Source organism: Prionailurus viverrinus, chromosome B4, assembly GCF_022837055.1.
Source record: "Prionailurus viverrinus isolate Anna chromosome B4, UM_Priviv_1.0, whole genome shotgun sequence".
NCBI classification, from domain to species: domain Eukaryota; kingdom Metazoa; phylum Chordata; class Mammalia; order Carnivora; family Felidae; genus Prionailurus; species Prionailurus viverrinus.
Window position 1 is genome coordinate 52,507,557 of NC_062567.1, and position 24,566 is coordinate 52,532,122.

Sequence of the window (24,566 nt, forward strand, 5' to 3'; positions counted from 1 at the left end):
TAAGCTATTTCATGATTAATGCTGTTATTCAGATATGATTGGGTTTTTTTCTTCCTTAGAGAAAACAAATTTAAACAAACAAATAGAAGCTTAAAACGAGGAATTAGGGTCTGGATAGGATCTAGAAATAAGGTCTTAGTCTGGTTATAAATCCTAAGCAATACTTCATCTGCTTTCATGCTATCTATATATAGGTAGTTCAGGAGACATTTTGTCCTGCCCCAGAGCTACCTGGAAGGAATTTCTTAACAACAACCAATCTAAAATTTGTAAAATATAATTGTCTTATGTCACTGAATAATTTCTACATTATTACTAATATAGTGGAAAAGAATCTCTAAACCAGCGGAAAATCATGACAACTAAAGCTCACAGGGGGCTCTAAGAATCTATATCAATTTGTATCCGTCTATCAACAACTCAAGATTATAACCTAGCCTCCTTCATTTTAACCTCATCAAATTCCTTTCACTATCTGCCCTCTCTGGTCTGTTGAGTTTTGAAAGCCTGCATACAGTAGGGATGTTTAATTAGTAGACTCGATGTCCTTACAATAGTACAGATAAACTTACTTTTCCTTTTGACAAATGGACAGGTAATTATTTTTTAAAAAGTTTACAGACAACTCATCATTACCACAAAAATAGCTTATTTATAGTGCTGATTATGCAGACTAGTCTGCAAACTACATTTCCTTCCTTTCTGGAATTTGTATCTCATTCGTCTCCTGGTTCATACTCCAGCCGGTTGGCTTATGAACCACTTACCAGGGTAGGTGCTGTTTCCACTCATTTATTTATTCATCCATTCATTCAAAAGTCATTTGTCGAGTGCATTTGCTAATCAGTGAACTAGAGGACTTATATTATTATTTTTCATCGCAACACCCCCATATTCTTGTTTCTATTTTACAGATGGGAAACAGGACTCAAATAAATTAATTAACTTGCTAGATTCAAGTCTGCATGATGCCAAAGCATGTGCCTGTTCTCCTACTTCATAAAGGAAAGAAGAAGGCAACAGATGATTAATTGCAGTTTTTTATGTTTTGTGCTAACGTGATCCTCCACTGGCTTAAAACATAGAAAGTCACCATCTCTTGTCCTGCTCAATGAAGGAAAATGAGTACATCTGTTCACTTGTCAAATTTGCTTTTTTGAAAAAAAAAAACAACTGAAGTTATACAAACATTTGCCATTCCATTAACTTATGTAATCTAGAGACTAAAGAACACAAAATGAATTTTTGCTTTTTGGGCTATTTGTCTTGCCATTAGCTAAAACATTATGACAAATTTCATCTGTAACATAAACAAACCTGAGCTATTTTAATGTCTGGAAAAGTGAAGTTAGTGCTGAATCTCAGTGCAAGACTAATTTTTACAACTGTCTCCCTCTTTGCATCAGCCCCCTTTTTTTGTTTGGTTTCCATTTCGAAATCATGAAATGAACGTACCGTTCTGACCTCTAGCCATCTGTTGGCTGCTGAGAGAAATAAGTAGGCAATGTTGTTTGTGTCCGTCAGTTCCAGCATACGTTGCTTAAATCTGGTTTCGTGCCTGTAGAAAACAAAATTATTATCATGCTAGCCACACAACAGGAGAAATAATAAGAAACAGTCACACTTACTACTACACTATTTACTCGACAGTGACAAACTGATGGGATGGAATGACTAGTAAATGGACTCTGACTTCAAAATAAAGGCCAGCTGCTACTCCTTTGCTGTATGCTTGCTGGAGAGGGTGTGGTTCGGTGTTTCCTCCTTTCTCAGACCTCCGCTATGAAAAAGAAGCTTTTGGATGACAAATTCCTATTAAAGATCATTTCATAAATTTCCACATAATTTTGTAGCCACAAAGACAAGGCATGGCCTATGTTGCAAGGGCCTTACAAAAACCAGAGTAAGTTGTACAGAAATGCAGTATGCCTACTTTTTATTGCATATTTTACTTTTCCCAATGACACAGAGTTGGGTGGGAGGTGCTGGATGAGGACCAGGAAAGACAGGAAACTATGCATGTGTAACAGGAAAATATATACTTTTAAATATCTACTGCTGCCCGGTGTTTCTGGGAACCAAAGAGGGAAACTGGGTGGCAAGAAGTGGAGGATGGGGGTCCTTGGAGGTGGCAAATGTTCTTGCTAGATGTGGTATCTTACGCTCAAGATTCTAAAATATTTGTAAGGATGGTCATTGCATGGAAGGAACTCTTAGTCTATGGTACCTACAGGGTTTTATGACATATACAGTTTAGATATTGATTCCTGACCAAATTAAGTTCATTCTTGGCAACCAATGCCATCAGACCAAATTCTGTGTAATCCATGTTATAAATGAAACTTCTAAGAAAAATCTTATCCATTTCAACATGTGAGCTACTCTCTCACAGAACTCATGCTACATGGTGATAAATCTAAATAACAGAAATAGTCTCTTTTCATTTTCAATTATTTTTCCCTAAATAACCAAAACAATGGAAAGCTGGATAATATAATCAAAATAACTGGTTTGAAGGTTGGAGGAAATGCCATATCAAAATGTGGTCTATTCACCCTCTGTTCTTATATGGACTGCTTGACTACATGTTGCATTTATGAGGAATAGCCAAATTTCATTTGACAGCCCAGCAATGATTCCTGTTTGATAACAGATTGCCCAAAGTTTCCCCAAATCTGCAAATCAATTTGCAAAACTTTATATTAAACCATCACTATATCAAAGAATGAAAAAGTCCTGGATGGGGTGTTCCCTTGGCCCATGAAGCCATCTATACAGGCCAATATAAAGCAGATACTTGATATCTGTCCAATTGATCTGATCATTCCAATATGCCAAACCAGATAAATCAGATAACTGAGTCAAACAGCAACATCTGATCTACAGTAATCAAAGGATTTGGCAATCAGAGCCAAATAATTACCTCACTTTGAGTTATGAGTTTGCAGCCTTGATCTAAATGCCATGTACAGGGGGACCTGCCCTGAACAGCAACACATTTGAAGGGGACTGAGCAGTCAGAGAAACATGGCTACCTTGTCCTGTGATGACCCTTTTAGAGATGAATAGAGTGAATAATGAAAAGGTAGAATGGCTCACAGGATTATAGGATTTACTGAGATAGTGGATATGAATTGTAAAGAGATCTATCCATGTAAGAGCCAATCTTTCTGTTTGCAGTGTTATGTCGATTTTCATCCACTCATTCAGAAGCACTTAGGAAGCACCAACTCTAAATGAGACATTAGAATACCTACATGAATGAGACATAACGTCTCCCTCGAGGAGCCCATTCTTTATTGAAGGCGGTAAACATGGTATTAACAAACAAGGATGGCACAGCACAGAATCTAGTCATAATGACTCCGTGCACAAAATGCTACTTGAACATTAAGGAAGGGGGTGATTTGTATTGACCAGAGGGTTGGGATGGCAGGGAATGAGGTGAGGAACGGGGGGAGAAGGAGGATTAAGCAAAGTTTCAAAGAGCACTGTGGGGATGGTCTGAGTGAAGTTTTAAAGGATGAGCTGAAATCTTCAGGTGAACAAGGGAGGACAAAGCACTGGAAGCAGTAGGAACAACATGAGCAAAGGAACAGAAATGAGAAAACTCATGTTCTGGGGCTCAAGACAGGGTTCTCTCCGTAGAGGACAGTGGTAGTGGAGAGATTGGAGGTGGGGCCCATTGGACCAAAGCCACTGGGCTACATTTGAGATAAACATCAAACACTTTATTCTGACAAAGTGCTTTGTCTGGGACTCTTCTTACTCCTCATTTAGTTTTGGGATATTGTTTCAGATACACTCTTAAAGAGTTTGTAAATGGAATTGGCAATGGTCTGAAGCAGCAGCGAGAGGGGAGGGGTGGAAATGCAGTGAACATTCTTTCTGTGTGTTTCTATTTGGCAAGAAACCTTCTGTTTTCCTAATGGAAACTTTGACACACTCAGTCTGTATCTTTTCATCCACATCCAGCTCATCTTCTGAACATTCTTAGACCTTTATTCTGTTGGACAAAAAAAAAAAAAAAGGAAAGGTCCCTGAAATCTCAGTCTAATTTAACTGTGATGCTTTCGTGGTAAACTACTTGAGGGAGTACACTGCTGTGTGTGAGTACACCATGATCCCTGAATGCAGGGGAGGAAAAGCAGCCTAATCAGTAAATAATAACTTTCCAAAAGAGCTGAAGACTCTGGGGATCCAGGGAGCCTGAAAGGAAGGAAGAAATGGAGGGAAAAGAACATGTTTGATTCTTGACCACAAGCACCAAATGTAAAGACTCTAGAATTTTATTCATGGCAGCAGGACTAGCCCCACATTTTGAAACTCCCTTGGCTTAAAAATGCTGATACTTGTGGTATTTAATATTTACTTTAGAAAGGAACCCTGGAAGATGTAAATCTGGATGATTATGATGCAGATACTTCTACCCAAAAGTTGTCTTTTGTTTCTTTCAATCATAATTCAAGCGTGAAGGTTTAACACGTAATATTTGGTTCTTTTTACAACTACCTAGACTTCTCCTCATGTAAAATTAGGAATAGTCATGCTAAATTCTGTCCTTGTGTCTAGTGACAAACGTAAATGAAAAGCCTAAACCTTGACTCTTGGTCAAGTTTCTCTCATTTTGAACTGTCATTTCCTTCATGACAATTTACCTGATTCTAGTCCTCTCTTTCAGAAAATAACCTCAACTTGTTCAGAGAGAAAACAGAGCAGGGGCTATTATATGTCGAACCCATCAGTATTCTGTTGTCCCATTGACCAGCTTGCCTGAATCCAGTAACTTCTTGCCCCTCACTTGCCATGCTATCTTGTTTTCTTTGTGGTTTTTATCTGGGATGGAAGTGGAAGGCCATGTCTTTTTCATCTTTAAATATCCACATCAAGAGTAGTACCTAGCATATATTCAATACTCAAACAAATTAACTTGAAAGGACTTATTTGGTGAAAAATGTAATCTTTAATATGATGCACTTATGAGTACCAGTGGTCACTGCTGGCTACAATGTCAATAAATAATTTTGCCATCTCCAATAAGAGGCACTCTGATGGGAAAACACACCACTGCAGAAAATGTGAATGTTTCATGATGAAGTCTATGTAGATTTTATGTAGAAATTCTGTGATACACGTTGTGGATGGTTATATCTCTGTATCTCTATATTCTACTTTTTTTTAAGTTTATTTATTTATTTTGAGAAAGAGAGAGAGAGAGAGAGAGAGAGAGAGTGTGTGTGTGTGTGAGCGAAGGGAGGGGCAGAGAGAGAGGTAGAGAATCCCAAGTAGGTTCCACACCATCAGCACAGAGCCTGATGTGGGACTCAAACTCACGAACCATGAGATCACAACCTGAGCCAAAGTCAGACACTTAACCAACTGAGCCACCCAGGTGCCCCTCTATATTCATTTTAATTCAAGTTTATATATGTAAAATAATATAAATATGTCTTAGGTTAGAAAAATCTCTAATTGAAATAATTACATATTTGCATTTAGGGTTGCGAGAAGACATAATACTTTAATATGTCAATTTCCAAGATTAAATGAAATATTCAGTGGTACCACCTTCTTTAGTGAGTTTACTTAAACAGGGTAAATAGGGCAGATAATTTTTTAAGTGTTAAGCAAACACTCTTGATCAAAAGCTTGGATTATCACTATTTACCAACATTAAAGAAAATGGATTAAATCCTGAAATAACCTTGATTTAATATTTCTTTTATTATTATCAATAATACATTCATTTTAACTTGTTTATTGGGTGCTTCTTCACTAATCACTGTGGTTAATACTTTACATGCATTTTTCAATTAGCCCAAGGGCCTAAGAAGCACAGTTGATTTCTCCATTTCACAGATGAGTAAACCGGGGCTAGGGTTTGCAAAGCATGGTCTACATTATACAGCTAGTGTCTTCTCAATATGGTGTTTCATTCTTTCTTTATTTTTGTTAAAATTTTAGGTAATTAACTCTGAATATTTATTGCCATATTTTTCATTCTTGTAGTTTAGAACATTGCCATGCACACAGTGGGCATCCAAAAAATGGTAGCAGTTATCAGTTATTTGTAGATAAATATTTGTTGATGATGTAATGGCTTAATCCGCAAAATGAAAACATGTTTACTCGCCTAAATGCCCGAATGGTGGTGAGTCCTTCAGCTGTTTCTGAGAAGTGGCAAAGCAGAGGGAGCTGGGTACTGTCATCAAGTTCCTGGAGGTCCCTAGAGCAGAGAGAAGTGCAAAATTAACTTCTTATGCATTCACGCTCAGAGACTACTGTATTCATCCTCAGGTAGGTTTTTATTTGTCGTTGCAACTTATTTCTTCTAGAACCCAGTTAACAAAAACTTTAACAGCTTATAATCTAAAGAAGAAGAGAAATATGGGTACATAATGAATTTTTGTCCAGGCCAAATATATGTGTTGTTAAAAAAAAAAAACTACTTGTGGGGCACCTGGGTGGCTTAGTCGGTTAAGCATCCGACTCTTGATTTCGGCTTTGGTCAATCTCAGGGTTGTGAGATGGAGACCAGCACTGAGTTCCATGCTGGGCACGGAGCCTGCTTAAGATTCTCTCTCTCCCTCTTCCTTTGCCCTTCCTTGCCTGCACATCCATGTGTTCTCTCTCTCTCTCTCTCAAAAAACAAACAAAACAAACAAACAAACATTTGCTTGATAAAACAACTAAAAGTGCTGTGGGGACACAGAGGAATGGATGATTATTTCATACCTAGAAGATGGGTAATATTTTTTTTTGAGGAGGTAGAATTTAGGCCAAATCTCATCAAGCTTTGAGGAGGGTTTCAACCAGTCAAGAAGAAGTACATTCCAGCTAATAGGAACAAGAGCAAACACAGGAGACTAAAGAACCTAGCAAGTTCAGTCTGGCTGGGGTCAAGTCCTTTGTGAGTGCTAAGGAGGAGAAAGTTTGTATAAAGGAGAGGTGGGACTAGACAGTAGAAGATCTTGGGTGGACTGGACAAAGTCACTGAAGACTAGAAATCATCAGGCTGTGCTTAAGCAACATAACTTGGGAGGCTATAATGGATGAAAGAGAAAAGTGAGTTTGGAGAGTCTATCTCAGAGATTTTTAAAAGTTCTGAATTACTGTGATACTAGTGGGGTTTAAAATAGGGGGAGGATTGTGAGATAGTCTTCCAGAAGTAGGCTTCTAAACTATAACAATCAGCGAGTTGTAGCAGGGTGAGTAAAAGAAAAGAGTCAAATATGGCTTAGCAGACTTGACAGATGACAGTGTTATTTGTCAGGGTGAGGGACACGGAACAAAGCAATTTGAGGAAAAAGACAATGAGTTTGCCTTTGGCCACAATGAGTTTGAATCTCTGCCTTCATGGAACTTTTATTCATAGGTTCTCCAAGGACCTATATAATATCCAATGTATGTTTGGTAGACAAACGCCTGATCATCCCTTTCATAAAGATGCACACTACTCATGAAAACATTTCCTTAAACCATGTAAGCTAGCATTTCTCAAAAATAGGCTAAGAGTTATACTATATGTTTCAAAACATCCTTTTTTCTTTCAGTCTTTTTTTCTACTCGTTTTTTGTTTGTTTTTAGGTTTGGGGGATTGAGGATTTAGAGTTGTGGCATCAACTGTCACCTTCCGGAGTCAACTGAATTATACTGTTACTTTAATCTTCAACAATTAACTTGGGCCATACTGGGCAGCCTGTATCGTTCCAAACAAATGCAAATTTATTTCGAGTTTCTACAATGGATTTATTCACTTTAGAAAATGCAGAGGAGGGAAGAAAAAGAAAGAGGGAAGGAGGAAAATGAATATGAAGGAATGTGAGTCATTTGCTACTTTTTAAACATAAAACTAAGTGGCTATTTGTAAATTTGACACAACAACAGGTGGTCACTACATTTGAGGTTTGTTGTGAAGGGAAAAAATTAGGAAGGAGAAATCTTTGTTTATAGGACTACATTTTGTGAAACCAAACAAGTGACAATATAACTTGACCTTGTATTCTTGTAAGAAACACTTCCTTACAGAGCTAACCACACATTAGATCTTTGATTTCAGATATTCTAAATTCCATGACATTTCCTGTCTCCCACTTTAATTCCTTCTGGTGTTTAGAAAGCAGTCTGTTAAGCTGCTTTTCAACATGAGTGAGTCTGGTGGAGCCTCAACATCTAGAAGGGATTTTTTTTTTTGTCTGTGAAATTGAATGTCATGTGGCCATATTTACTCACTTTCAAAGAATTTCAAATAAGAATGGTTCATAATCCATTATTAGTGTTAATTCTTTAAAAGTGATCATCTCCTCTATATTTTGGTCACTTACTAGCAATGCTAATAACAGATTATTCCTTCTTAAACAGAATTCACAATTCCAATTTATAAATGACTAGGAATATTTGCCTGGCCTTTGCACTCAATTTGTATTGTGAAGGGGCAATAATAAGGCCAAATGAATATGTGACTGAAGTAAGACATGACTGTAGTATTTAATTTAATAGTGAGAAGATAAGGACAGATTTGGAAATAGCAGAAATGCAGTAACTAAACTTTTTGCCCCTCTAGGAAGCAGCATCCGCAATAGTACTGTAAGAAATGAAAGAGTGAACTGATGACTAACTTCTCCCTTTCGGTCTAAATTTGCTACAGGAAAATAGGATGAGGCTGGTAATGAAAAAATACTTAATACAGATCTATAACATTTGAAGAACCCTAACTCATAACCCCTAGGGAGAAATAACTATATTTTTTAAATTAAAAAATGTTATATGATATATTGAGAGCCAACTATAATCTTGGCTTTCTTGTTACCTTCCCCAAATTTTCATCATCATCCTTGCACTCAAGTCTTATTAAATATTTTCATTTTACTGAATAAACTCAATATCTACCTTCTTATTCCAGCACTTAATCCACATACAAGGATTACTATATATATATATATATATATATATATATATATATGCTTCATTTTCTCCAGATTTTAAGTTTCTCAAGAACAGGTTCTTGTCAGGTGGCTCTCTTCATCTGCCACATGGCTTACACAATTATTTTTCAACACAAAAATGCTTGATAAGTGTTTGTTGAAATAAAGTGATTATTGCAATGATATAAAATTTACTATTTATAGCAAGACTTCAAAACTAAACTGGAAATTTTAAAACAACTGGTACTACATTTCATTTAACTATGATGCATCTCAGCAAGTGATAAATCTTACATTAATAGAAGAATTTAAGATTCATGGCTACTTTTATTTATATTCAGCTGGGTACTCAAGTACGTGTTAAATGATCCAGTTTGAAAAGTTCCAATCTCTTAAAGTTACAGCCCTTCTATCAGACACTCAGGGTTATCTACTTTTCTGGTCATCACTCTGACTTATCACTTTAACCTTTTTAAATTCTTCTAGTTTTTTACAGAATGCATTTTAGCATTTTACAATATTTTATCCCTTTTTTCCCACTTGTGGAATAGAACAATATTAAGTCACTTACCCTTGATCTTACAGGTTTTCTGTCAATGCTATGTTAAGCAAAAGGACCATATAATGAAAAATTTGGCGTAGTTTGTGGATTCAAAACTCAACAGGTCAAATCCACATGTTAATATATATCCAGAGCTATGGAAGGTTTACACAACCAATTATAGAAACAATTGTAATAGATCTCCAAATGAAGCATAATATAGGTTTCATCATGTTAAAAATAGGTTGCATTTCCAAATTCCATACCTAATCTTGAAAAACACTACAGCAAATCTGGATCACAGTAAATCAAATATATAGGTTTTTGAAAATGAACAGAACTTTGTTTTACTTACTTGGAGGCCACTCGAAAGTATTTCTGGATAAAATAAAAGGCGACCCCAAGAGGCACAAGAGCAACCAGGAACACAGGGGTAGCATAAGAAATCATGCCAATGGCAGACAGGCAGAGCAGTGTTGAGCGAGTTAGAGATTCCAAAGTTGGAGGGATGTGCTATTAAGAAGGTAGTTTGAAAGGAAAATATTTAAGCTCAAAGAAAATTTTGGTTACAATGCAATAAAATATTCATTTTATATTAATGTTATGTAACTAGTTACAAAAGTAGTATATGAATCTTTTCATTGTAAGCAAGTCTTCACTCCAACTTCACTAACTTCCCATAGTTTAGTATCCATTTATCTACCTATCTACTTATCATCAGTCAGTGTATCAGTCTATTTATCTTGGGAATTTCATGTAAATGGCACTATACTATAAATCTTATTTGTCCATGTGTTCTTGTTTTATTTTACTGGACAAGATAGATTATAAATCTTCCCACATAACCATATACAAATCTCTTTCTTTAGAATGGCTGATACTTTTAAAAAAACAGCTATTTCTCTCCAGTAAGACATTTACATTAATTTTCTGTAACTGCTTGTTCATATCCTTTGCATGTTTTTGATTGGATTATTTACCTTCCTTTTGATTTTTAGATACTCTTTATAGATTATGGATGTTTTCCTCTTGCTTTATATATGTTACCAGCTTTTCTCCCACTTAATCTATTATATTTTAAATTTGTCTTTGATGCTTTTAGCTCAATAGAAATTTAAAATTTTATATAGTCATTTCTGTTGGCCTTTTTCCTTATTCAGAGTTTTGTGTCTTACTTAAAAAGCCCTTTTGGGGGCGCCTGGGTGGCGCAGTCGGTTAAGCGTCCGACTTCAGCCAGGTCACGATCTCGCGGTCCGTGAGTTCGAGCCCCGCGTCAGGCTCTGGGCTGATGGCTCAGAGCCTGGAGCCTGCTTCCGATTCTGTGTCTCCCTCTCTCTCTGCCCCTCCTGCGTTCATGCTCTGTCTCTCTCTGTCCCAAAAATAAATAAACGTTGAAAAAAAAAATTAAAAAGCCCTTTTGTACCCCAAAACTCTAAAACTACTCTCCCACATTTTATTTAAAGCATTATGTTTTTATATGACTATCTTTATTCCACATGTCTTTGCTTTGTATTTTATGGATAGCTAATTGTCCCAACATCCTTTATTGAAAAAAAAAATCCTTTCTTACTGATTCCAGATACCACACTTATCCTATGTTAAATCTCTCCATATGCTGGTATTTCTGAGTTCTCCATTTTGTTCTTTTGATCTACTTGTTTTCTGTGATCACTAGAGTATTTTATTTTTATACTGTTTTCTGGGTATCTGAAATGGAAATTCTCTTTCTCTATATAGGATTTTTAGGATTTCTGGGATTGTTGGATCTCTTTTCTTCATTTAAGGTTTCTAATTTTGTTTTTGTCATTAGTATGAATAGAATTTATTTTTCACTTAATTTTTCACTTAGTGTAGAGAAAATTACTGAATTTTATTATACACCTTATGTAGACACTCTTCTGAACTTTCAAATTGGGTTTTCATTGTACTCATTGTCTTGGACTCTCCAAGTGGCAATCATGTCCAAATAAGGACTGTTTTATCTCTTCTTTCCCCATATTCATTCCTTATGAAGAGTTTTAGATGCATTGTGACTGACACCAACGAAACATGAAACATTTTCAACATACTTATAGTCAGCTGCATGCATCAAGCATTCTTTTTCTAAATTGAGGATAATTTAGTTATTCCTAAAGCAACTCTGAAAAATCAGAAAAGACAAGTGCTAGATTTGATGGATTCTTTTGTCCAGTTAACCTAAGAGGTCTCTTCTTGGAGTGATCCAGTTTTAGACATTGAGGACTTTAATTTCAGGACCAAATTCTAAAGGCATAAGGATCTAAAACTAAACTGGGTATCTCTGTAATATTTTCTAAAATATCACACCATTGCCTCATGCAAGAGCCCATCTAATTGAAATAAAGGACCTCTAGGACGCCTTGGCATTCTATCCTTTGCTTATGGAAGACACTCTGCATCAATATTAAACTCTTAAGAACTTTACTATGAATGGAGATACAACACTGACAAAATTATTCCTTTTTTAATAAAAAATTATATGTTAGTTTATTCTTTGCTATTTTTCTTTATTTCATTCTGATCCCCTAAGTATCCTCTTCCCACATAAATTATTTTGAATTAAGGTTTCCTTTAAGTTTTGATTCTAGAAATCATTTATGCATATAATATTGATATAGATATATATAGGCTTTCATTTAAGTTTTAGATGTTCTCTATGGCTAACAAGAAACATGGTTTATCTTAAATGTTACTTTGCTTATACTGAAAAAATTATTTTTGAACTTGGAAGTAACTCAGGCACTTACCTGATCGATGATATTTGTATCAGCTGAGAAGCGATTGAGAATCAGTCCCAGGGGGGTGGTATCAAAGAATCTAGGCAATAAAGAACACACTGGAATGTATAATACACATACATTGGGATGTATAATAATACTAAGCTATCTGGAACCTAAGCAACTAATGGACATCTTGGAATCAAGTAAATGAGAAGGTCCCTATTCATTTATTTAAAGACTGAACAAACGCACTAAAATTTCACATTTCACTTAAAGATGCATGTTTTTATGATTTTATGTGGGGAAGTAAGAAATTAGTTACTTTTTTACCTTATTGGTCCAAGAATTATCTTATTGAGGAGATTGTGGTGAAGATTTTTGGCAGCTGTGAGACCCATCCATTCTACAGTGAGAGATGTCACAAGGCAGAGGAAAATACCTGCTCCGCAAAGTATGCTAAATCCGGCCACATAGTAGGTCTAAAAACAACCAACACACAAAAAGACACAGCTTTTTCTTACTAGAACACCAAATATCGAAGTCAGACAATATCTGTAACTTCATTATCTTGAGTCAATTTAAGCAGTTTAAGGAGAGCGGTTTTTAGAGAACTAAAGATAGTACTGCAACCATAGCCCTAAAGCCAAGTCACCCACCTATTTCCTTCACTCTCTTCCAAGGGCAGATGAGACATTAGAATCTGTTTTCAGGTTTGAAATATTCTTGGCTTTCTACACTGTAGAGCTCCTCCTTCCTATCCCTAATCTCAGAATGACCAGCTAATATATTGGCATAGGTAGTTAAAATCAATACCATCAAAACAACAACAAAAGTGCTGTGTATAAGTTACACACACACACACACACACACACACACACACACACACATATTGAGTGCATATACCTCCCCTAATCCAAAACCAAACATTATCATTAAATGTTTCTTACAATAAACTTTGAAACACAAAAGTTATCATAATAAATTCCGTTTTGACAGTTCATTCTATTTCAGGTCCTGTTCTAATTAACTTACTGAGTCATTATAAAAATCCTATGGCATTTGGGATTCTAATATCAAACTAAATAAAAGGGTATCACTGTTAATCTCAGCATTATTTCCTTGATGATTTAAAAACAGAATTCATTATACCTGATCAGCTTTTCCAGTATTATTTATACTGTACTCTGAAGTCCATGTGGCCAGCCAGTAGTCTATAGCCACAATGACTGAATGTTTCAAAAGCTTAGAAAAAATCATCAGGAAGAGCAAGAAGAATCCTCCAGAAGTAAGGTACCGCCAGCAGGTTTTCCACGGCATTTTAGTCCTGAGCCTCATTACAGTGGACATATTATCATCCTCATCTTCCTCCTCTTCTTCCTCTGCAAATAAAGTATTAGTTTAAGCTTTATTCAGTCAACAGTAGATAGAATTTGTATCATCCTACAAAAAAAGCATACAAAAATATCCCTCAAAATTCTAGAAATACAAATGTTAGTCTTAGAAATTGTGAATGCTTTTAGCAGGGAAAAACTTCATTTAAAAATGGTGAAGAATGAATGAATGGGCAAGGCAATAAACAACAACTATATCCAGATGAGATAATTTGCCAATTTATTACACACCAAATTGACAGAAGTGTAGACTAGAAATTTACAAGGTTACTGAAACAATTGTGTTGCCAATAAAACCACAGGCCTGTTATGCAAACACAATTTTTTGTACTCTAAATTTCTGGATTCATAAAACTTCACCAGAAGGAAATAGACTCTGAAATTTGTAGATACCCAAAAGGGCATAATCTATAGTCTCTATGGCCCATTTTAGATGCGGTCATGGAGGAGCATGAGCAAGAAGAAACCTTCCAGAGGGCAGAGGACAGTAGGCAGGGAGTTCCTCTCAGATGTTTAAACCACCTGGCAACTCCAAGATGGCTGTCCTAAGAACACACTTCATTATGAAGACAGGGAATTTCTGCATTTCCTGATTGGCAAAATGTGATTATTTGTGTGGTCCAGGGTCTGTTGTGCATTGCCCATCATTTCCTTTTCCAGAGATGGTTTTCATTGCAGTTGTCTGTTTATATATATTCCACTACTGTATATTGAGCAGGTTGTGGGTAGGAAAGATGGATAACCTGTCTTTGGTTTATAGCTTCAGACCACACAGATCTAAAAATGGACACTATGGGAAGACTGAGCATCACCAAAGATCCTAATATTTTGAGCTGGATGTAGTAAATGAACAGATCTCAGATAATCTGTCCTTTGGTAGAGGTAGATTCAATGTGTGGTGGCTGGAATGGACATACTGACCAGGACCTGGAACAGCAACCTAGTGGGAAATATGTACCATACTGGGCTTTTGAATATTTATTACCTCATTTTATTCTGTAAGAAAGTAGTACTGTCTTCTTTTATCCTTGAGAGAATGGATTAACACAAGAAGCCCAGGGTACAGTACCCAGCCATATACCCACCCCTGGAACACTGGAGAGAGTAACATGGCATGACTCCACATTTAGAGTGCATTAGAAATAACTGGTTTAAAATTCTAGAGGCTGATGTCTGTTTACAGCACCAGACATTCTTTTTTTTTTTTTTTTTATGAAATTTATTGACAAATTGGTTTCCATACAACACCCAGTGCTCATCCCAAAAGGTGCCCTCCTCAATACCCATCACCCACCCTCTCCTCCCTCCCACCCCCCATCAACCCTCAGTTTGTTCTCAGTTTTTAAGTCTCTTATGCTTTGGTTCTCTCCCATTCTAACCTCTTTTTTTTTTTTTTCTTCCCCTCCCCCATGGGTTCCTGTGAAGTTTCTCAGGATCCACATAAGAGTGAAACCATATGGTATCTGTCTTTCTCTGTATGGCTTATTTCACTTAGCATCACACTCTCCAGTTCCATCCACGTTGCTACGAAAGGCCATATTTCATTTTTTCTCATTGCCACGTAATATTCCATTGTGTATATAAACCACAATTTCTTTATCCATTCATCAGTTGATGGACATTTAGGCTCTTTCCATAATTTGGCTATTGTTGAGAGTGCTGCTATGAACATTGGGGTACACGTGGCCCTATGCATCAGTGCTCCTGTATCCCTTGGATAAATTCCTAGCAGTGCTATTGCTGGGTCATAGGGTAGGTCTATTTTTAATTTTCTGAGGAACCTCCACACTGCTTTCCAGAGCGGCTGCACCAATTTGCATTCCCACCAACAGTGCAAGAGGGTTCCCGTTTCTCCACATCCTCTCCAGCATCTATAGTCTCCTGATTTGTTCATTTTGGCCACTCTGACTGGCGTGAGGTGATACCTGAGTGTGGTTTTGATTTGTATTTCCCTGATAAGGAGCGACGCTGAACATCTTTTCATGTGCCTGTTGGCCATCCGGATGTCTTCTTTAGAGAAGTGTCTATTCATGTTTTCTGCCCATTTCTTCACTGGGTTATTTGTTTTTCGGGTGTGGAGTTTGGTGAGCTCTTTATAGATTTTGGATACTAGCCCTTTGTCCGATATGTCATTTGCGAATATCTTTTCCCATTCCGTTGGTTGCCTTTTAGTTTTGTTGGTTGTTTCCTTTGCTGTGCAGAAGCTTTTTATCTTCATAAGGTCCCAGTAATTCACTTTTGCTTTTAATTCCCTTGCCTTTGGGGATGTGTCGAGTAAGAGATTGCTACGGCTGAGGTCAGAGAGGTCTTTTCCTGCTTTCTCCTCTAAGGTTTTGATGGTTTCCTGTCTCACATTTAGGTCCTTTATCCATTTTGAGTTTATTTTTGTGAATGGTGTGAGAAAGTGGTCTAGTTTCAACCTTCTGCATGTTGCTGTCCAGTTCTCCCAGCACCATTTGTTAAAGAGGCTGTCTTTTTTCCATTGGATGTTCTTTCCTGCTTTGTCAAAGATGAGTTGGCCATACGTTTGTGGGTCTAGTTCTGGGGTTTCTATTCTATTCCATTGGTCTATGTGTCTGTTTTGGTGCCAATACCATGCTGTCTTGATGATGACAGCTTTGTAGTAGAGGCTAAAGTCTGGGATTGTGATGCCTCCTGCTTTGGGCTTCTTCTTCAAAATTCCTTTGGCTATTCGGGGCCTTTTGTGGTTCCATATGAATTTTAGGATTGCTTGTTCTAGTTTTGAGAAGAATGCTGGTGCAATTTTGATTGGGATTGCATTGAATGTGTAGATAGCTTTGGGTAGTATTGACATTTTGACAATATTTATTCTTCCAATCCATGAGCAGGGAATGTCTTTCCATTTCTTTAAATCTTCTTCAATTTCCTTCATAAGCTTTCTATAATTTTCAGCATACAGATCCTTTACATCTTTGGTTAGATTTATTCCTAGGTATTTTATGCTTCTTGGTGCAATTGTGAATGGGATCAGTTTCTTTATTTGTCTTTCTGTTGCTTCATTGTTAGTGTATAAGAATGCAACTGATTTCTGTACATTGATTTTGTATCCTGCAACTTTGCTGAATTCCTGTATCAGTTCTAGCAGACTTTTGGTGGAGTCTATCGGATTTTCCATGTATAATATCATGTCATCTGCAAAAAGCGAAAGCTTGACTTCATCTTTGCCAATTTTGATGCCTTTGATTTCCTTTTGTTGTCTGATTGCTGATGCTAGAACTTCCAGCACTATGTTAAACAGCAGCGGTGAGAGTGGGCATCCTTGTCGTGTTCCTGATCTCAGGGAAAAAGCTCTCAGTTTTTCCCCGTTGAGGATGATGTTAGCTGTGGGCTTTTCATAAATGGCTTTTATGATCTTTAAGTATGTTCCTTCTATCCCGACTTTCTCAAGGGTTTTTATTAAGAAAGGGTGCTGGATTTTGTCGAAGGCCTTTTCTGCATCGATTGACAGGATCATATGGTTCTTCTCTTTTTTTTTGTTAATGTGATGTATCACGTTGATTGATTTGCGAATGTTGAACCAGCCCTGCATCCCAGGAATGAATCCCACTTGATCATGGTGAATAATTCTTTTTATATGCCGTTGAATTCGATTTGCTAGTACCTTATTGAGAATTTTTGCATCCATATTCATCAGGGATATTGGCCTGTAGTTCTCTTTTTTTACTGGGTCTCTGTCTGGTTTAGGAATCAAAGTAATACTGGCTTCATAAAATGAGTCTGGAAGTTTTCCTTCCCTTTCTATTTCTTGGAATAGCTTGAGAAGGATAGGTATTATCTCTGCTTTAAACGTCTGGTAGAACTCCCCTGGGAAGCCATCTGGTCCTGGACTCTTATTTGTTGGGAGATTTTTGATAACCGATTCAATTTCTTCGCTGGTTATGGGTCTGTTCAAGCTTTCTATTTCCTCCTGATTGAGTTTTGGAAGAGTGTGGGTGTTCAGGAATTTGTCCATTTCTTCCAGGTTGTCCAGTTTGTTGGCATATAATTTTTCATAGTATTCCCTGATAATTGTTTGTATCTCTGAGGGATTGGTTGTAATAATTCCATTTTCATTCATGATTTTATCTATTTGGGTCCTCTCCCTTTTCTTTTTGAGAAGCCTGGCTAGAGGTTTGTCAATTTTGTTTATTTTTTCAAAAAACCAACTCTTGGTTTCGTTGATCTGCTCTACAGTTTTTTTAGTTTCTATATTGTTTATTTCTGCCCTGATCTTTATTATTTCTCTTCTTCTGCTGGGCTTAGGCTGCCTTTGCTGTTCTGCTTCTAGTTCCTTTAGGTGTGCTGTTAGATTTTGTATTTGGGATTTTTCTTGTTTCTTGAGATAGGCCTGGATTGCAATGTATTTTCCTCTCAGGACTGCCTTTGCTGCGTCCCAAAGCGTTTGGATTGTTGTATTTTCATTTTCATTTGTTTCCATATATTTTTTAATTTCTTCTCTAATTGCCTGGTTGACCCACTCATTCGTTAGTAGGGTGTTCTTTAACCTCCATGCTTTTGGAGGTTTTCCAGACTTTTTTCTGTGGTTGATTTCAAGCTTCATAGCATTGTGGTCTGAAAGTAAGCATGGTATAATTTCAATTCTTGTAAACTTATGAAGGGCTGTTTTGTGACCCAGTATATGATCTATCTTGGAGAATGTTCCATGTGCACTCGAGAAGAAAGTATATTCTGTTGCTTTGGGATGCAGAGTTCTAAATATATCTGTCAAGTCCATCTGATCCAATGTCTCATTCAGGGCCCTTGTTTCTTTATTGACCGTGTGTCTAGATGATCTATCCATTTCTGTAAGTGGTGTATTAAAGTCCCCTGCAATTACCACATTCTTATCAATAAGGTTGCTTATGTTTATGAGTAATTGTTTTATATATTTGGGGGCTCCGGTATTCGGTGCATAGACATTTATAATTGTTAGCTCTTCCTGATGGATAGACCCTGTAACTATTATATAATGTCCTTCTTCATCTCTTGTTACAGCCTTTAATTTAAAGTCTAGTTTGTCTGCTATAAGTATGGCTACTCCAGCTTTCTTTTGGCTTCCAGTCGCATGATAAATAGTTCTCCATCCCCTCACTCTCAATCTAAAGGTGTCCTCAGGTCTAAAATGAGTCTCTTGTAGACAGCAAATAGATGGGTCTTGTTTTTTTATCCATTCTGATACCCTATGTCTTTTGGTTGGCGCATTAATCCATTTACATTCAGTGTTATTATAGAAAGATACGGGTTTAGAGTCATTGTGATGTCTGTATGTTTTATGCTTGTAGTGATGTCTCTGGGACTTTGTCTCACAGGGTCCCCCTTAGGATCTCTTGTAGGGCTGGTTTAGTGGTGACAAATTCCTTCAGTTTTTGTTTGTTTGGGAAGACCTTTATCTCTCCTTCTATTCTAAATGACAGACTTGCTGGATAAAGGATTCTTGGCTGCATATTTTTTCTGTCTAGCACCCTGAAAATCTCGTGCCAATTCTTTCTGGCCTGCCAAGTTTCAAAAGAGAGATCAGTCACGAGTCTTATAGGTCTCCCTTTATATGTGAGGGCACGTTTACCCCTTGCTGCTTTCAGAATTTTCTCTTTATCCTTGTATTTTGCCAGTTTCACTATGATATGTCGTGCAGAAGATCGATTCAAGTTACGTCTGAAGGGAGTTCTCTGTGCCTCTTGGATTTCAATGCCTTTTTCCTTCCCCAGTTCAGGGAAGTTCTCAGCTATTATTTCTTCAAGTACCCCTTCAGCACCTTTCCCTCTCTCTTCCTCCTCTGGGATACCAATTATGCGTATATTATTTCTTTTTAGTGTATCACTTAATTCTCTAATTTTCCCCTCATACTCCTGGATTTTTTTATCTCTCTTTTTCTCAGCTTCCTCTTTTTCCATAACTTTATCTTCTAGTTCACCTATTCTCTCCTCTGCCTCTTCAAGCCGAGCTGTGGTGGTTTCCATTTTGTTATGCATTTCGTTTAAAGCGTTTTTCAGCTCCTCGTGACTGTTCCTTAGTCCCTTGATCTCTGTAGCAAGAGATTCTCTACTGTCCTGTATACTGTTTTCAAGCCCAGCAATTAATTTTATGACTATTATTCTAAATTCACTTTCTGTTATATTATTTAAATCCTTTTTGATCAGCTCATTAGCTGTTGTTATTTCCTGGAGATTCTTCTGAGGGGAGTTCTTCCGCTTGGTCATTTTGGATAGTCCCTGGAGTGGTGCGGACCTGCAGGGCACTTCCCCTGTGCTGTAGTGTATAACTGGAGTTGGTGGGCGGGGCCGCAGTCAGACCTGATGTCTGTCCCCAGCCCACCGCTGGGGCCACGGTCAGACTGGTGTGTGCCTTCTCTTCCCCTCTCCTAGGGGCGGGATTCACTGTGGGGTGGTGTGGCTCGTCTGGGCTACTTGCACCGTGCCAGGCTTGTGATGCTGGGGATCTGGCGTATTAGCTGGGGTGGGTAGGCAAGGTGCACGGGGGCAGGAGGGGCAGGCTTAGATCGCTTCTCCTTAGGTGATCCACTTCAAGAGGGGCCCTGTGGCAGCGGGAGGGAGTCAGATCCGCTGCCGGAGGTTTGGCTCCGCCGAAGCGCAGAGTTGGGTGTTTGCGCGGAGCGAGCAAGTTCCCCGGCAGGAACAGGTTCTCTTTGGGATTTCGGCTGGGGGATGGGCGGGGGAGATGGCGCTGGCGAGCGCCTTTGTTCCCCACCAAACTGAGCTCTGTTGTCAGGGGGCTCAGCAGCTCTCCCTCCCTTTGTCCTCCAGCCTTCCCGCTTTCCGAGCAGAGCTGTTAACTTATGACCTCCCAGACGCTAAGTCGCGCTTGTTGTGGGAACACAGTCCGTCAGGCCCCTCCACTTTTGCAAGCCAGACTCAGCACCAGACATTCTTTAAAAATATTTTTAAATCTAAGGAATTGAAGTGCAAAATCAATTCATTCATCGTTCATTCATTCATTCTCTCCATGAGTATTTGCTGAAATACTAAATAGTTCTCATCTGAAATGTAAAGGTAGCACATTTTGGTGTTCTTTGGCCTGAAATTACAATTTTCTCGGTTTCCTAATTGGCTTGTAACAATGCAGTCTTAAGCAAAAACTGTATAGGAAACATGAAGTATAGTGTATTTACCTTAAGGACTTAAGTGCAATTTATCTTATAAACTTCTTGGCAACAAATGTCAAGGCAATGTAATTATTTCATCTCATTCCTCAATTTTCCAGGAACTCATTTTTTTTCTCTACTGTACATTAATAGATCCAGACAACTGAAACATAACAAACGGCTTTTGTGGAATTCTCTTATTCTTCATTGTTGTATTGTCATGAAAACTCCACAAAGACTTACTGAATGATTCAAATATAAGGATTTCAAAATGGTACTTTCTTCCTATTCCCTATTTATTGTTTATTTCTTAAGGACTGACATTTTATTAATAGCTTGATTTGGTCATTCTACTAGACCTTTCCAACTTCTACGAACAAGGGCCTAGATCTACTTACAAATACTGCCTTTTCCTTTCTGCTCTCTCTCACACAGCACAAACACCCTGAGACACACTTAGAAACCGCTCATGATGCCTGTTGATGGATTATGTACACCTTTCCTTTGCTCCTTTTCTTTTCATTTCATTTTCAGTATTATGTATTTGGTTTAGGTCTTTCCCCCCTGGAAAGTGGCTCATTATTCTTCACAGCCACACTCGTGCTTCAGTTGCCAAGGTGGAACAGTCACATCCCCCTTAAATGTTTCAGATACAAAAGAAAGATCTACCTTCATCTTCATCCTCCATTTGGGCTTTGGCCTCTCTCGAATACATGGCTCTTCGGAGGGTTTTCCTCTCTAAAGTTGTTTGGTCCGCTTCCATATCCTACAGCAAACATTGTACTATCATTCAAGAAGCTCACAACCACAGGAAGATTTTGACGTACCAGTCAGTGACCCACAGGTACCAATCGTTCGTTACCTTTGTCAGTCTCGGGCTCTCTGTAGAAAAGCCACAACTCCTACCACAGGAGTACTTGTGAGTACTTTGTAAAGCTTCAGAGCTTAGAGGTGTTGGGCAGTAAGAAGCCAGGAAAAGTAGCAACAACACAATGGAGCTGACCCCAGAAAGAGGGACACCTCCTCCCACCTTAAAGTGCAATTCCACCAGTGCTACTTCTTCTATCTCTACATCCTTTTCAGATACTCCCTGTAATTCTCTAACTAAAGATTTATTCATGGTAAAAAATATCTTCCTTTAAAAATGCATGCAGTTCTAGACTGGTTCAAGTACTATCACTCATCCCCTCTTATTATAAATTATTAAATCAGAGTGAGTTTCTTTAGCATCTCACTAAGGTAGCTGCACAAAAGAAAAGGACTTCAATAGGCATTGAAGGAAGGTAGGTAATTTTGAAGCAAATGAAAAATGAGGGTACTTAGGTGCCTAGAAGTTTAGGAGGAAGCCCCAGGAGGAGAAAATACACAGAAAGAGAAAGGAAATGTGCCCTGAACAGACTTTGTGAATTTTTCCGGTTGCTTCAGACTTGTTCTGTGTTCAAGAAGGAGGAGAATTTCATTTTCTCCACTCCTCTGCCTCGAACACCCTCGTCCCTGTGGCTTTGGAACTGGACTAGTGGTATCTTTCTGATACACTGTGGGTTAAGTCAGCTGCTGCTGGACAGTTTGGGAAACTAACCATATCCTTGTTTCTACGGGAAAATGCATTCTGAGTTCCAAAAAACTGACCCACAGACTTTTGGAATCTGGTAAATTGAGGGCTTTCTGTATATGTGCTTCCTCCCCCTCTCTGACACCCACACACACCCACACACACAAATTGCAGTTTGTTACATCAATAAACTAATAAACCCTTATTGGTCAGTCTCTAGGTAGTGATCATGGTTGTTGTTGTTGTTGTTTTGGCCTCTTACACAACATGTGTGATACAGGATACTTGCTAGAAGACTCTATTGCCTCCAGATTCTTGGTTAAAAAAGAATGAAAACTAAAGTGTCTCTTGAATAGTGTTGCTTTTTCGGAGACAATTTCATATCAGCTTTAATTCTGCCTAATGATATGAAAACTAATGCTTACAAATGTGATTAAACACAAAAATAAAGATGACTTGTTCCTTTATGTGTATCGTGATCAAATTGGGAAACAGAAGATGTGGTTCTTGTTCAACTCTCCATGCTGTGTGAGTAAAAGATTTAACATCTAAGATGCTTTAAAAAAATCTTTACTCATTTCTCTTATAAGTAAATGCACGTATTAAGCTCATTACAAGTTAAATATTTTAAATTATGTTGATATTTGGCTTAAGTATATGTGAATTTAGTTTAATTTATCTAATAAATATTTATTGAATACTTGTTAAGGATCGGATCAGGGGGAGGGCTGGAGACTGGGGGAGGAAACATCAAATGATGCTAGTTTATTTTGCTTAATATTATGATGAAGATAATGGTTGTCATCCAAGCTAGAATTTTTGATAACATTTAAGTCAGCTAAAAGTGTTAACTCCTTCTCTTTGTTGTAGTTTTCACTGCTATCCTTTTAACATATTCTTTTGTTTCCCCCTTACCCCTTATTAAACTGGCAGTTCTGTCCAAAGCTCAGTGACAGGATACTTTGTTTTGCCATCCTTCTCTGCTTGCTTGATCTGCTTTGGCTCCAGGTTTGTCTTTCTCAACCGTGGCACTATTTACATTTTGACCAGACAACTCTTTGTTGTGGGGGCTGCACTGCAGGATGCTAAGCAAGTATCCTTGTCTTCTACCCACTAGATGCCAGAGGCACCTGCCCCTCCACTGTGACAACCAAAAACATTTTTAAATGTTGCCAAATGTCCCCCAGAAAGCAAACTGGGCCCTGGTTGAGAACTGGTGCTCTAGGCAAACACTCGATCCTGCCACACAACAAAGTGAACAAGAGACTGTTTTCTCCACAGTGTGATTCTCCCTGCTTTTGGATGAATTTCAGGTGCCTGCCCTTCCTTAGGTGGCGGTAACCACCCTCTATCACCAGGTGAGGATTCTGGACAGGTGCATGGTTCATACTGGCTTTTACTGGCCACTGTTCAACCTCACAACTGCATTTGCTCTGTCCACACTCTAACTTGCTCCATATCTCCACCAGCTGATTTATAACCCTGTAATGTGTCTTTAATTATAGAGCTACGCTATCTCAAGTGATCTCTTCATTTCTAAATACAACTTAATGGACTTTCTTCCTGGCTTGTTTAATAGTCAGTATTACTATAAAATCAAGCCAACAACTTTCTCCCTCTTTTTTTTTCCAGATCTTTTTTCCAAAGTAAACCATAAGTGGCCCCACTCCTTAAGTTTACGTCATATCCTTTTGTCCCTGGCATCTAGGTCACCATAAAAAAAATGTCATTTGGAGCCATCCCAATAAGTTTATAATCAAGTTTCTCACAGTATAATTCCTAAGTGGGCTCTTGCTGATTGTACCTTATATATATTTTTTGATGAATGTCTTCATTGGAATGGTTCTGTGATTTTTCCTATTCTACTTAAAGATTTTTACTTACATCTTTTCTTCCTTAGGTAATTTGTTTTTGAGATCTCTGGCAAATCTGGAGAAGACAGACAAATGCTAGGGTCTGTCTGACTTTTTATCTTCGTCTCTCTATGGAAACATAGATCCTTTTATTCTTTTATAAAATAAGTCATTTTAATTTCTGGATATTCTCAGAAATTTGCTGATGTAAAAATTTCACTTTATAATGCTCATTCCATGCCAGGCGTAACAAATTCTGGACACTTCCTAGGCTCGACTCAAAAAACACTTCAAAAATTTACTAATGTAATTTATAATTTAACCTTTCAACTACAAGTTGTTCTTTCATTGTACTCAGTCTGGTTTCTGACTCTGTTATCACCTCATTCAATGTAATGTAACATAATACATAACACTATACTGGAATTACATTGACTACAGACTTGGGTTTAAATCCAACTAGTACTA

At 37.7% G+C, this 24,566-nt stretch overlaps 1 protein-coding gene across 2 annotated transcripts in view; it reads right to left on the reverse strand.

The window, feature by feature from the left end:
• ABCC9 (ATP binding cassette subfamily C member 9) overlaps positions 1–24,566 on the reverse strand; it is a 143,917-nt gene that overhangs the window by 34,962 nt on the left and 84,389 nt on the right. For both annotated transcript variants that reach the window (XR_007154077.1, XM_047867417.1), the window contains exons 26-32: positions 21,363–21,459; positions 13,353–13,582; positions 12,534–12,682; positions 12,231–12,300; positions 9,821–9,978; positions 6,134–6,226; positions 1,456–1,558 (exon numbers count right to left, since the gene is read on the reverse strand). Coding sequence is in view for 1 of the 2 variants with exons in the window: in XM_047867417.1 (XP_047723373.1) it covers positions 1,456–1,558; positions 6,134–6,226; positions 9,821–9,978; positions 12,231–12,300; positions 12,534–12,682; positions 13,353–13,582; positions 21,363–21,459 (900 nt within the window). In the remaining variant the exon portion in view is untranslated. The remainder of the gene's footprint in view (positions 1–1,455; positions 1,559–6,133; positions 6,227–9,820; positions 9,979–12,230; positions 12,301–12,533; positions 12,683–13,352; positions 13,583–21,362; positions 21,460–24,566) is intronic.